The sequence below is a fragment of the Stenella coeruleoalba genome, assembly GCF_951394435.1.
Source record: "Stenella coeruleoalba genome assembly, chromosome: 2".
NCBI lineage: Eukaryota > Metazoa > Chordata > Mammalia > Artiodactyla > Delphinidae > Stenella > Stenella coeruleoalba.
The window spans coordinates 2,595,252-2,609,918 of NC_137147.1; the positions used below are offsets into that span (position 1 = coordinate 2,595,252).

Below are 14,667 nucleotides of genomic sequence, written 5' to 3' on the forward strand. Positions count from 1 at the left end.
AAACAAAAAAATCAAGAGTACTTACCACCAAAAGACTTCAACACAAGAACTACTAAAGGATGTACTCCAGGGCTTCCCTCGTGGCGCAGTGGTTAAGAATCCGCCTGCCAATGCAGGGGACATGGGTTCAAGCCCTGGTCCGGGAAGATCCCACATGTGGTGGAGCAGCTAATCCCGTGCACCACAACTACTGAGCCTGCGCTCTAGAGCCCGTGAGCCACAACTACTGAAGCCCGCACACCTAGAGCCCGTGCTCCGCAACCAGAGAAGCCACCACAATGAGAAGCCTGCACACCGCAATGAAGAGTAGCCCCCACTCACCACAACTAGAGAAAGCCCACGCACAGCAACGAAGACCCGATGCAGCCAAAAATTTAAAAAATAAAGGATGTACTCCAGCAAGAAGGAGAATGGCTGCAAAGGGAAGAACTGAGATGTAACAAGGGATGGTGAGTAAAGACGTTGGCAAAAGTGTGAGGGAATCTAAACAGTGACTATAAAATATAATAATAATAATGTCCAACTTGAGTAGTTAAATATAGAATGAAAACACTAGATATGTGTATAATAAGAAAGGCCAGACAGAAACATCATAAGAAAGCTACAGACCAATATTCTTCCATGAATACAGACACAAAAAATCTGAACAAAATATTACTAAAAGGAATACAGCAAGATTAAAAAAAAAAAAAAGGATAATATGGAATTCCCTGGTGGTCCAGTGGTTAGGACTTGGTGCTTTCACTGCCAGGGCCTGGGTTCAATCCCTGTTCAGGGAACTAAGATCCCACAAGCCATGCCACGAGGCCAAAAAGAAAAGGATAATATATCATGACAAAATGGGGTTTAAAAGATTAATGCACGGTTGGAATAATAACCAAAACTCAATTCATGTAACATAACACATAAATAAAGAAGGAAATAAAGAAGTAAATCATATCATCACAACAGATTCAAGTGAATATCTGACAAATTTCAATACTCATTCATGATAAAAACTCTCAGAAAACTAAGATAGAAATAAACAGAAATAAAAAGCGTCCATGAGGAATCGATAGCTAATGTGGTCTTATCCATACAATGGAATAGCATTCAGCAATAAAAAGGAATGAAGAGGGCTTCCCTGGTGGCGCAGTGGTTGAGTCCGCCTGCCGATGCAGGGGACATGGGTTCGTGCCCCGGTCCAGGAAGATCCCACATGCCGCGGAGCGGCTGGGCCCGTGAGCCATGGCCGCTGAGCCTGTGCTCCACAAAGGGAGAGGCCACAGCAGTGAGAGGCCCGCGTACGGCGAAAAAAAAATGGTCATAAAGTATTGTTTGGGAAGGGCACTCAGGCCATATTCTAGCAAATCAGAAGTAAATTACCCCATCCTGGAACTCACAAGCATGTTAAACATTAGCCAGGGCTCACACATGCTCAGGTGAGGACAAGCAAGACTCACCTCGAAGTTGTACTTCTTCATCTGGTTCAAGTGCCGGCAGTACAGGTAGAGCATGCCAATGCTGCTGCCCACGGCAATGTAGTCCCCGTTGGCGTCCAGGGCCGTGAGGTAGACCACTATGGAGCGGAACCCCTTCTGGATCTTTGTGGGAATGGCATTGAGGAGATAGTACAAAGGGCAGAACTCTCTGAATGTAACAGACTCTGATACGGATGCCATGGCCAACGTTTCCACAGATGATCTTCAAGCAGGACAGGAATTTTAACGGGCATCTAGGGAAACCTGGGGGCTGAAGAACAAGGCATCATAATGCTTTCAACATCTAGTCATGCAAAGATAAGTCAGGTATAATAGTGGGAACGAGGAGCTTCCAGGTGGATATGAATTATAGTCAGCGCTGAATTAAACAGAGAAAGTAACCAAGTGCCATTAAGATCACTTTTGAGCATTTTAATTCAAAACTCACTTCAATATGTGCTGGCCCCTGTAATTTATATTGTGATAAATGCTATGGAGGGAAAGGGGTGGAAAAAATATTAAAAACAGTTCTTAATCTCAAGTAGCTTATGATCTAGTTAGGGAGGCAAAAGAAACTGTGAAGAGACATAAAACCAGATGTGATTAGGTGCTAATCTGTGGGTCTCTATCAGAAGAGGGAGAGAGCAGTGTGGACTAGAGAGTGGAGAAAGCTTCACTGGAAACATCCAAAATTCTGAAGCCCACCAGGAAGGACAGAATGTGGAGAAGAGGAATTCCCTGGCAGTCCGCCCTTCCACTGCACGGTGCACGGATTTGATCCCTGGTCAGGGAACTATGATCCCGCAAGCTGCATGGCCAAAAAAAAAAGTGTGTGGAAAAGAAACAGTAAAGACACTGTACTAGAAGAACAGTGGACCAATCCAGACGTAGGAATAAGCTCACTGTGTCGAGGTGGTGGAGAAACGTGTCCCCCGGCTGGATAGCCACAGCCTCCACAGCACTCAGAACACCAGCTACACAACACCTCCTACCTGTTCTGCACTGACACCCACACCTCTTGAAAATTTGGATTCAAAGCTTCCCTCAATAAAGGGAAGCGTGTTATATATCATCACACAGCGTGTTATACTTTATGAAGTGTTCATTCACCCATTTAATCCTTACCCTACAGACTTTTACATGGGTTTGGAAGTCCCAGCCACAGCAATCAGAGAAGAAAAAGGAATACAAATCAGAAAAGAAGTAAAACTGTCACTGTCTGCAGATGACATGAGACTATACATAGAAAATCCTAAAGATGACACCAGAAAACTACTAGAACTAATCAATGAATTTGGTAAGGTTGCAGGATACAAAATTAATGCTCAGAAATCTCTTTCATTCCTATGCACTAACAATGAAAGATCAGAAAGAGAAATTGAGGGAAGAATCCCATTTACCATCGCAACAAAAAGAATAATATGCCTGGGAATACACCTACCTAAGGAGACAAAAGACCTGTACTCAGAAAACTATAAAACACTGATGAAAGAAATCAAAGATGACGTAAACAGATGGAGAAATACACCATGTTCTTGGATTGGAAGAATCAACATTGTGATAACGACTCTACTACCCAAAGCAATCTACAGATTCAATGCAATCCCTATCAAACTACCAATGGCATTCTTCACAGAATTAGAACAAAAAATTTTACAATTTGTACGGAAACAAAAAAGACCCCGAATAGCAAAGCAATCTTATTTTTTTAAATAAATTTATTTATTATTTTATTTTTGGCTGTGTTGGGTCTTTGTTGCTGCACGTGGGCTTTCTCTAGTTGGGGCGAGTGGGGGCTACTCTACATGGTGGTGTGCGGGCTCCTCATTGCTGTGGCTTCTCTCTTTGTGGAGCACGGGCTCTAGGCGCTGGGGTTTCAGTAGTTGTGGTACGCGGGCTTCAATAGTTGTGGCTCATTGGCCCTAGAGCACAGGCTCAGTAGTTGTGGCGCACGGGCTTAGTTGCTCCGTGGCATGTGGGGTCTTCCCAGACCAGGGCTCGAACCCATGTCCCCTGCACTGGCAGGCGGATTCCCAACCACTGTGCCACCAGGGAAGTCCCAGCAAAGCAATCTTGAGAAAGAAAAGCAGAGCTGGAGGAATCAGGCTCTCCAACTTCAAACTATACTACAAAGCTACAGTAATCAGGACAAGTATGGTACTGGCACAAAAACAGAAATATAGATCAATGGTACAGGATAGAAAGCCCAGAGATAAACCCACGCACATATGGTCACCTAATTTAGGACAAAGGAGGCAAGAACATACAGTGGAGAAAAGACAGCCTCTTCAATAAGTGGTGCTGGGAAAACTGCATAGCTACATGTAAAAGAATGAAATTAGAACACTACCTAACACCATACACAAAAATAAACTCCAAATGGATTAAAGACCTAAATGTAAGACCAGACACTATAAAACTCTTAGAGGAAAACATAGGAAAAACACACTTTGACATAAACCACAGCAAGATCTTTTTTGACCCACCTCCTAGAGTAAAGGAAATAAAAACAAAAATAAACAAATGAAATGGGACTTAATTAAATTTAAAAGCTTTTGCCCAGCAAAGGAAACCATAAACAAGATGAAAAGAAAACCCTCCGAATGGGAGAAAATATTTGCAAACAAAGGAACAGACAAAAGATTAATCTCCAAAATAGACAAACAGCTCATGGAGCTCAATATCAAAAAAACAAATAACCCAATTGAAAAATGGGCAGAACTAAACAGACATCTCTCCAAGGAGGACATACAGATGGCCAAGGGGCACATGTAAGGATGCTCAACGTCACTAATTATTAGTGAAATGCAAATCAAAACTACAATGAGGGGACTTCCCTGGTGACACAGTGGCTAAGAATCCACCTGCCAATGCAGGGGACACAGGCTCGATCCCTGGTCCTGGAAGATCCCACATGCCACGGAGCAACTAAGCCCATGTACTTAGTTGAGCACTGCACTCTAGAGCCCACGTGCCACAACTACTGAAGCCTGCACGCCCTAGAGCCCACGCACTGCAACTACTGAGCCGGTGTGCCTTGAGCCCATGCTCCACAGCAAGAGAAGCCACTGCAATGAGAAGCCCGCGCACCACAACAAAGAGTAGCCCCCGCTCGGCAACTAGAGAAAGCCTGCACGCAGCAACGAAGACCCAACTCAGCCAAAAAAAACCCAACCAAACAAAAAACAACTACAATGAGGTATCACCTCACACCGGTCAGAATGGCCGTCATCAAAAAATCTACTGGGCTTCCCTAGTGGCACAGTGGTTAAGAGTCTGCCTGCCAATGCAGGGGACACGGGTTCGATCCTTGGTCCAGGAAGATCTCACATGCTGCAGAGCAACTAAGCCCATGCGCCACAACTACTGAGCCTGTGCTCTAGAGCCTGCAAGCCACAACTACTGAAGCCCGCGCACCTAGAGCCCGTGCTCCACAAGAGAAGCCACCACAATGAGAAGCCCGCGCACCGCAACAAAGAGCAGCCCCGCTCGCCGCAAACAGAGAGAGCCCATGGGCAGCAGCAAAGACCCAACTCAGCCAAAAATAAATAAATAAAATAAATAAATTTATTTTTAAAAAGTCTACAAACAATAAATGCTGGAGAGGGTGTGGAGCAAAGGGAACCCTCTTGCACTGTTGGCGGGAATGTAAATTGATACAGCCACTGTGGATAACAGTATGGAGATTCCCTAAAAAGCTAGAAATAGAATTACCATATGACCCAGCAATCCCACTACTGAGCATATACCCTGAGAAAACCATAACTCAAAAGGACACACGTACCCCAGCTGGTTCATTGCAGCACTGTTTACAATAGCCAGGATATGGAAACAACCTAAATGTCCAAAGACAGATAAATGAATAAAGAAGATGTGGTACATACATACAATGGAATATCACTCAGCCATAAAAAGGAATGAAGTTGGGTCATTTGTAGAGATGTGGATGGACCTAGAGTCTGTTATACAGAGTGAAGTAAGCCAGAAAGAGAAAAACAAATATTGTTTATTAACGCATATACGTGGAATCTAGAAAAATGGTACAGATGAACCTATTTGCAGGGCAGGAACAGAGACGTAGACATAGAGAATGGACATGTGGACACAGGAGGGGAAGGGGTGGGTGGGACGAACTGGGAGGTTAGAATTGACATAAATACACTAACAAGCATAAAACAGATAGCTAGTGGGAACTTGCTATAAAGCACAGGAAGCTCAGCTCTGTGATGACCTAGATGGGTGGGAGGGAGGTCCAAGAGGGAGGGGATATATGTATACATACAGCTGATTCACTTCATTGTACAGCAGAAACTAACACAACGTTGTAAAGCAATTATATTCTAATAAAAAAAAAACTTTTACATAAGCTACTGAGGGCCAGAGGGTCACAAGACTTGCTCAAGACCACACGGGCAAGACCTGAATCTAGGCCGTTGCCCTTCAAGTCCTCAGCCCTTTCCAAAGGACTCTCTATCACATCCCCACCCCCTGCTTCTCTTTCTCCACGCATCCTCTTCCTCTCCTGTTGATGGCCATCTCTGCCTGGTCCCCTCCACCACTGGTCTGTATGCCCAAGAGCAGAGGCCACATCCACCTCACTTACCTGTCTAGCCCCTGGAACCTAGAAAAGGGTCAGGCACATCGGAGGCACTAAGTATTAATTAATTAGTTTTTTTATAAATTTATTTATTTTATTTATTTATGTATTTTCAGCTGCATTGGGACTTCGTTGCTGTGCACGGTCTTTCTCTAACTGCGGCGAGCGGGGGCTACTCTTCATTGCAGCTTCTTCATTGCGGGCTTCTCACTGAGGTGGCTTCTTTTGTTGTGGAGCACGGCTCTAGGTGTGCGGGCTTCAGTAGTTGCAATGTGCGGGCTCAGTAGTTGTAGCTCGCGGGTTCTAGAGCACAGGCTCAGCAATTGTGGCGCATGGGATGGGCCTAGTTGCTCCGCAGCATGTGGAATCCTCCCGGACCAGGGCTCAAACCCGTGTCCCCTACATTGGCAGGCGGACTCTCAACCACTGCGCCACCAGGGAAGTCCCACACTAAGTATTTATTGAATAAATGAATGAGTTATAAAAAAAGGAAAATCTGCAAGGAAGGAGTGAGTTCAAGAATGGAAAAGAAACAAAATTTCTTCTTTTCTCCAATATGGCCCCAGTTCAATGCTGGAATAAAAATCCTCTAGATCATTTTCAGACTCCTATTTCATTTGACAGTCATGATAGACAAAACATACAGTGAAGCAGGCAGGGTAACTTACAAACACCTTTCCTAAAGGTAAGTAAACAGTAATAAGTCCCTCTGCGATGGTTAAGAACATTAATATACCCTCTTTTAGCAGAAGTTGAAGCTCTGGGAGGTTCAGAAATTTGCCCAGGGTCATATAATTTTAAGTGAAATTTTGACGGTGAATGTTGATCCTGTCCATACAGCAGCATACTTCATAAACTTACAACTTTGTAAGGTCAAGACTGCCTTGGCTAAAAGATACCCATGCTCCCCAATCTTTGGTTTGTACAAGTACTCCAGAGAGGTGGGCAAAACCCACATGACCCCGAAATCAAATGAAAATGAAACGGCTATCAGGCAAACACAAGCGAGGACAGCCACAGTCAGACACCTTGGGAAAGCACGTAGATCATTTTAAGGAGGACACTAAAGCCAAAATAACAATGAAAGTAGCAACAGTGGTAACAGTAAACACTATTACTTAACAGAAACTGTTTTACACACGAACTCATTAAATCCTCACAAAAAACCTCAGGAGGTTGGCACCACTGTTATCTCCACTTTACAGGCGAGAAATGTTCTCATTTCAACAGTTCCTCTCCACCTTCAAGCAGAAGGGCATCACAGGAGCAGGAAAAGATGTATTTCCTTGATGGGTGTGTGCACACAAACACTGATGTGCCACAATTTACGTGATGTTTTTAAAATAAAATTTTATTTTTATAAAAGTTATAAATGTTCGCTATCAAAAACATAGCAATATAGAAAAGTACAAAGAATGAAATAAATGCCACTCATAATCCCATCATAGAGACATGTTACATATATAGATAGGGTATAGCTACATGTGTGTAAACACACACAGGGTTTTTCACTTAATAAATCATGAGCACTTGCCATGTCATTAAATACTTCCCTAGAATAAGATTTTTAGTGACCATATAAAAAAACTGCAGAGAACACACTATAGTCATAAACCAAGAGAACACGCTATATTCATAAACCAAGATTTTCTCAAAGTGTTTTAATTTCCACTTTAGCTGATGAGATCTCCTAGGAAGCAAGCAGAGGAGAGAAGCACTTCACAAATGTCAGCTGATATTAGTTCCTCCTTTAAAAGTCTTTTTCCTCAAAGTAGCCCTGTCAAATTATGACATTTAGATTTCAAAAACTCATTCCCTTGAACTGATACTATTCACTGAGAGTTCCATAATCTCTACACAGAGGGGGCTTTGAGGTTGCAGTCTGGTTAGAAGGGGGCAGAGGACTTGCCTTGAAACTGCACTGGTAAAGCAGGCACACTAGTCTCACTTAGAAAATATGTTTATTTGAGGTGGCGTAGGCAGTATTAGAGGAAAATATGGAAGGTCAGAGTCTCTGGAACCATCTCCTTGGCACAATCAGTGATCATACAACCAAAAGCAATTTCAAATGTGTAAGAAGGGAGTGCCGGACTCGCTGGCCAAACTCCACTAAAAACTATCATAATTCTGTAGCAGGTAACAGACAGCATAATCAAATTTTGGATCAAAATTATTTAAGCTGAAACCCTATCATTCATCCATGATTTCTCCCTCTCCCTCACCCCTACAGTAATCCCTCACCTTGTTCCATCAGCTCTATGTCCTAACCTACCTCACAGCTGGCCCCTTCTCACCAACTCTGTGGCCATGCCTGAGACAAATCCAGTACACTTCTCACGTGGACCACCGCATTGTTCTTGTAACAACTGCTCTCCTGCTTCTACACCTGTCCCTGGAATCCGGATTCATACAGAGCAGTCAGAATAAGCTCTCTGACTTCAACAAAATTAAAAACTTTTGTGCTCTGAAGGATATCATCAAGAAAAGTAAAAAGACAACCCACAGAATGAGAGAAAATACTTGTTAATCATACATCTGACAAAGGACTTGTATCCAGAATATATGAGAAATGCTTAAAACTTAATAATTAAAAGGTTTTTTTGTTGTTGTTGTTGTTTTGTTGTTTTTTTTTTTGCGGTACGCGGGCCTCTCACTGTTGTGGCCTCTCCTGTTGCGGAGCACAGGCTCCAGACACGCAGGCTCAGCGGCCATGGCTCATGGGTCCAGCCGCTCCACGGCATGTGGGATCTTCCCAGACCAGGGCACAAACCCGTGTCCCCTGCATCGGCAGGCGGACTCTCAACCACTGCGCCACCAGGGAAGCCCAAAAGGTAATTTTTAAGTGGGCAACAGATCTGAATAGACATTTCTCCCCGGAAGACATACAAATGGCCAATAAGCACATGAAAAGATGCTCAATATCATTAATCATCAGGGAAAATGCAAAACAAAACCACGAGATATCACTTCACACTCACTAGGATGGCTATAATCAAAAAGACAGATAAGTGTTAACAAGGATGTGGAGAAACACATACATTGTTGGAACATTGCTGGAACCCTCATACATTGTTGGTAGAAAATAAAATGCGGCAGTCACTGGCAGTTCCTCAAAAGGTTAAACGTACAGTTACCATATGACCCAGCAATTCTACTCCTAGTTATATACCTAAGAGAAATGAAAACGTATGTCTACACAAAAACTTGTATACAGAATTTCATATTACTATTCATAAAAGCCAAAAAGTAAAACAACCCAACTGTCCATCGACTGATGAATGGATAAACAAAACATTGTATATCCATGTAACTGACTATTATTCAGTAATAAAAAGGAATGAAGTACTGATATATGCTACAATATGATGAACCTTGAAAACATTATGCTAAGTGAAAGAAGCCAGACACAAAAGACCACACGTTTGCATGATTCCATTTATATGAAATAGCAAATGGCCAGAATAAGCAAATCTACAGACAGAAAGCAATGACTGCCTGAAGCTGAGAGAAGAGAGTGGGGGTGGGCATGACTGCTAAAGGACACGGTGTTTCTTTTTAGGGTGGTATGTCCTAAAACTGATTGTTGCATAACTCTGCGAATATACTAAAAAACACGGAACTGTACACCTTGAATGGTTAATATATATGGTATGTGAAATCTCAATGAAGCTATTACCCCAAAAAAACACACCAAAAAAACCCAAAAAACAAAACAAACAAGAAAAAGAAGAATCAGCTCTCCAACATGCATTCATGACAAAAATTTCAGTAAACCAGAAACAGAGGGGAACTTCCTCAACCTGATAAGGAATATCCACAAAAAAAACCTAACAACTAACATTACACTTAATGTTGAGAAACCCAGAGCTTCCCCAACTGGGCTTCCCTGGTGGCGCAGTGGTTAAGAATCCACCTGCCAATGCAGGGGACACGGGTTCAAGCCTTGGTCCAGGAAGATCCCACATGCCGCAGAGCAACTAAGCCCATGCGCCAAAAGTGCTAAGCCTGCGCTCTAGAGCCCACGTGCCACAACTACTGAAGTCCATGCGCCTAGAACCCGTGCTCCGCAACGAGAAGGCACTGCGCACCGCAATGAAGAGTAGCCCCCGCTCAACGCAACTAGAGAAAGCGCGCGCGCAGCAACGAAGACCCAATGCAGCCAAAAATAAAAAATAAATATGTAAATAAATTAAAAAAAAAAGCTTCCCCAACTGAGATCAGGTACAAAGCAAGGATGTCCCCCTCTCACCACTCCTTTTCAACATTTACTGGAAGTTCCAGCTAATGCAATAAGACAAGGAAATAAAAGGTATACAGATTGGGAAGGAAGAAATAAAACTATGTTTGTGGATGACATGTTTATCTATGTGGAAAATCTGAAAGAATCAATAAAAAAAACTCCTGAAACTAATAGGCAATTATAGCAAGGTTTCAGGATACAAGATTAATATACAAAAGTCAATCACTTCCCTATATACCAGCTATGAACAAGTGGAATTTGAAATTAAAAACACAGTATCATTTACATTTGCATCCCCCCAAACAAAACACTTAGGTATAAATCTAACAAAATATGTAAAGAGCTATACAAGGAAAAGTATAAAACTCACATGAACAAAATCAAAGAACAACTAAATAAATAGAGAGATATCCCATGTTCACAGACAAGAAAATTCAATATTGTTAAGATGTCAATTCTTCCCAACTGAATGTACAGATTCAGTGTAATCCCAATAAGTTATTTTGTGGATACCAACAAAATAATTCTAAAGTTTGTATAGAAAGACAAAAGACCCAAAATAGCCAACACAATATTGAAGGAGAAAAACAAAGTTAGAGGACTGATACTACCCAACTGCAAAACTTATTATAAAGCATCAGTTATCAAGACAGTGGTACTGGCAAAAGAACAAATGGATCAACAGAACAGAAGAGAAAGCCCAGATATAGACCCACATAAATACAGCCAGCTGATCTCTGACAATGGAGCAAAGGCAATACAATGGAGCAAAGACAGCCTTTTCAACAAATGGTGCTAGAACAACTGGACATCCACATGTAAAAAAGTGAATGTAGGCATAGACTTTCACAAAAATTAACTCAAAATGGATCACAGGGGCTTCCCTGGTGGCGCAGTGGTTAAGAATCCACCAGCCAATGCAGGGGACATGGGCTCCATCCCTGGTCCGGGAAGATCCCACATGCCACGGAGTAACTAAGCCCGTGAGCCACAACTACTGAACCCGCGTGCCTAGAGCCCGTCCTCCACAACAGGAGAAGCCACCACAATGAGAAGCCCAGGCGCCGCAATGAAGAGTAGCCCCACTCGGAAACTAGAGAAAGCCCGCGCGCAGCAACGAAGACCCAACGCAGCCCCAAAAAAGGATCACAGGCCTAAATGTACAGCACAACAGCTGTAAAACTCCTAGACGGCGACACAGGGGAGAACCCAGACGACCCTGGGCGTAAGATGCCACTGCAAACAATATCACCAGAGGCACGGCCCAGAAAGCAGCGACTGACAAGCCGGACTTCATTAAAACTTAAAACTTCGGCTTTACAAAAGACAGCGTCAAATGAAGGAGAAGCCAAGCCACAGATTAGGAGAAAAACTGCAGAACGGACCTATCTGATAAAGGGCTGTTATCCAAAATATACAAAGAACTTTTAAAACTCAACAACCCAATTAACATACAGGCCAGGGCTTCCCTGGTGGTGGTGCAGTGGTTGAGAGTCCACCTGCTGATGCAGGGGACACGGGTTCGTGCCCCGGTCCGGGAAGATCCCACATGCCGCGGAGCGGCTGGGCCCGTGAGCCATGGCCGCTGAGCCTGCGCGTCCGGAGCCTGTGCTCCGCAACGGGAGAGGCCACAACAGTGAGAGGACCGCGTACTGCAAAAAAAAAAATACAGGCCAAAAATCTTAATAAACACCTCACCAAAGAAGACATACAGATGTCAAATAAGTCTATGAAAAGATGCTCCACATCATATATCAGGAGAATGCAAATTAAAACGAGATACCACCACACACCTAGTAGAATGGTCAAAATCTGGAACACTGACAACACCAAATGCTGGTGAGAATGTGGAGCAACAGGAACTCTCATTCATTGCTGGTGGGGATGCAAAACGGTACAGCCGCTTAGGAAGACAATTTGAAGGTTTCTTACAAAACTAAACATAATCTTACCATATGATCCAGCAGTTGCAGCCCTTGGTATTTATCTAAACGAGTTCAAAACTTATGCCCACACAAAACCTTCACCAGAATGTTTACAACATCTTTATTCATAATTGTAAAAATCTGGAAGCAACTAGCACATTAGTAAGTGAATGAATAAATAAACGTTGGTACATCCAGGCACTAGAATATTATTTAGCACTACAAAGAAATGGGCTATCAAACCATGAAAAGACGTGGAGGAACTTGAAGTGCACATTACTAAGTGAAAGAAGGCAATCTGAAAAGGCTGCACGCTGTATAATTTCAACTCTGTAACCTTCTGGAAAAGGCAAAGCTATGGAGACAGTAAAAAGATCAGTGGTTGCCAGGGTTTGTGTGGGGGAGGGAAAGGGATAAGTAGGCAGAGCACAGAGGATTTTTAGGGCAATAAAAATACTGACACCATAAAGATGGATACATGTCACTATACATTTGCCCAATGCTACAGAATGCACAACACCAATCCTAAGGTGAACGATGGACTCTGGGTGATTATGCTGTATCAGTGCAGGTTCATCAGTTGTAACAAATGCCCCACTCTGGTGGGAGATGCTGATAAAAGGGGAGGCTATGCACACGGGTGGGGCAGGGAGTAAACGGGAAATCTCTGTAGCTTCCCCTCAGTTTTGCTGTGAACCTAAAACTGCTCTGAAAAAAAGTGTCTAAAAAAAAGAAGTTCTTTGAAAGAGAAATGGGTGGATCTCATACCACTCACCCTATTCAACATTCTACAGTGGTTCCCCAGTGCTCTGAGAATAAGCAAATACCCTTCTGTGGCCTACAGGCTGTGTGGTCTGACCCCTTCCTGGCTCCCCCATCACATCTCCACCTCTCTCCACTCATCCCCCAAGCTCTAGCTCCACTGGTCCACTCTGCCCTCCTCAGGCTTCAGAACTGACTACTCCCCCTACGATCGTTCATCTCTCTCCACACACCAGGCTTCAGAAAGGCCTTCCCTGATCAGATCACTTACAGTATCCATCAGTCCCCTCCTCCTTCTAACATATCATCTTGTTTATGTCCTTCATAATTCTCATCACAACCTTTAATTACTTTATTTGATAAACAGTTTAATGATCATCTCTCTCATGAGAATGTAAGCAACATAAACCCTCTCTTGTTTACCAATGAAAAGCCTCGTACGTTAACAATATCTTTGGCACGGAGTAGATGTTCAGTAAAGATTTGTTGAATGAATAAGTAAAATGTTAACTTCAGGTCTTACTGCAAAAAAATATTCTCAATCCAATCTTTAAAATCAATAATGCTTCCGTGGTTCTGAATATTTCCATTAAAAATATAAAACATCAAAACATTCTTCTTTGAGGCAGGATAATTCTCTCTCCCATTAACACCACAATCCCATACACCTGGAAGGTGGGAGCTGACCTTCACGCTGACTGATAGCACCCAAATGCCTGATGGGCAGTTTTATAAACTGGAGCTAGGACTAGTAACACACAGTCTAAATCATCCACTTAGTACAACGATCAGAAGTTGCCAGAGCCCCCTGACAGCTCTAATGGTTTAAGGGGTCTCTCCAAAATCTCTAGGAAGTGACAGTCACTCCCTGTTGCAGGGTCTTTTTTTTTTTTAACATCTTTATTGGAGTATAATTGCTTTACAATGGTGTTTTAGTTTCTGCTGTACAACAAAGTGAATCAGCTATACATATACATATGTCCCTATACCTCCTCCCTCTTGCGTCTCCCTCCCATACAGTCTATTTTTAAAGTCTGGCTACAACATCCACTGTTCTTTTAAATGTTAAAATCTTATGGCTGAACATAATGAGATGGAGGCAGTCATTTATCTTCCAGATGAGGTTTTGTCACTTTTCTGATCCCAAGCCCGCTGGCTAGCCAGTGCTCAGAGTCTAAAGCCTGATGACAGCATGAAGTTGAGCAGTTCAACAAACCAGTCCGCATCCAGCTTCATCTCAGGCCACTCTTCCAGCCACATACTCCACACTGCAGCCACAGTGAGCTTCCCACCACAGTCCCTGAACACACCATGACCTGTGTGTCTTTGCAAAGTCCCTTTCATTCCTTCCCCGTCCCCCATACGCATCTTGTAAGAACAAGTTCTCCACAGGAAGCCTTCAGCCTCCCTCTTTCACAGAACGCTATGAGGGCAGTTATCACAGGGCACCATCATGATTTGTTCTCTATCTTCCTCAATGGCTTCTTTCTAGTCTTCATCTACATCCTGTTCATCCACAAATTTGCAGCGGCTTCAAAAGACCAATAGGGAGTGTGGTACAATCAACGCTCAACACATATTTGTTGAATTAATCTCCCTCAAAACACTGTGCCAGAATTCCCCAAGTATGACAGAACAAAATATAAAGCCACTCTACCTCAGTTACGTCCATGATTATGCAAA

The 14,667-nt window shown here is 43.0% G+C and overlaps 1 protein-coding gene across 6 annotated transcripts in view; it reads right to left on the minus strand.

The window, feature by feature from the left end:
* The window catches only part of TECPR2 (tectonin beta-propeller repeat containing 2), a 95,397-nt gene that overhangs the window by 78,627 nt on the left and 2,103 nt on the right, over positions 1-14,667 (minus strand). For all 6 annotated transcript variants that reach the window (XM_079913194.1, XM_079913192.1, XM_079913191.1 and 3 more), the window contains exon 2: positions 1,443-1,731. In XM_079913194.1, the coding sequence (XP_079769320.1) occupies positions 1,443-1,661 (219 nt within the window). In that variant the 5' untranslated portion in view covers positions 1,662-1,731. The remainder of the gene's footprint in view (positions 1-1,442; positions 1,732-14,667) is intronic.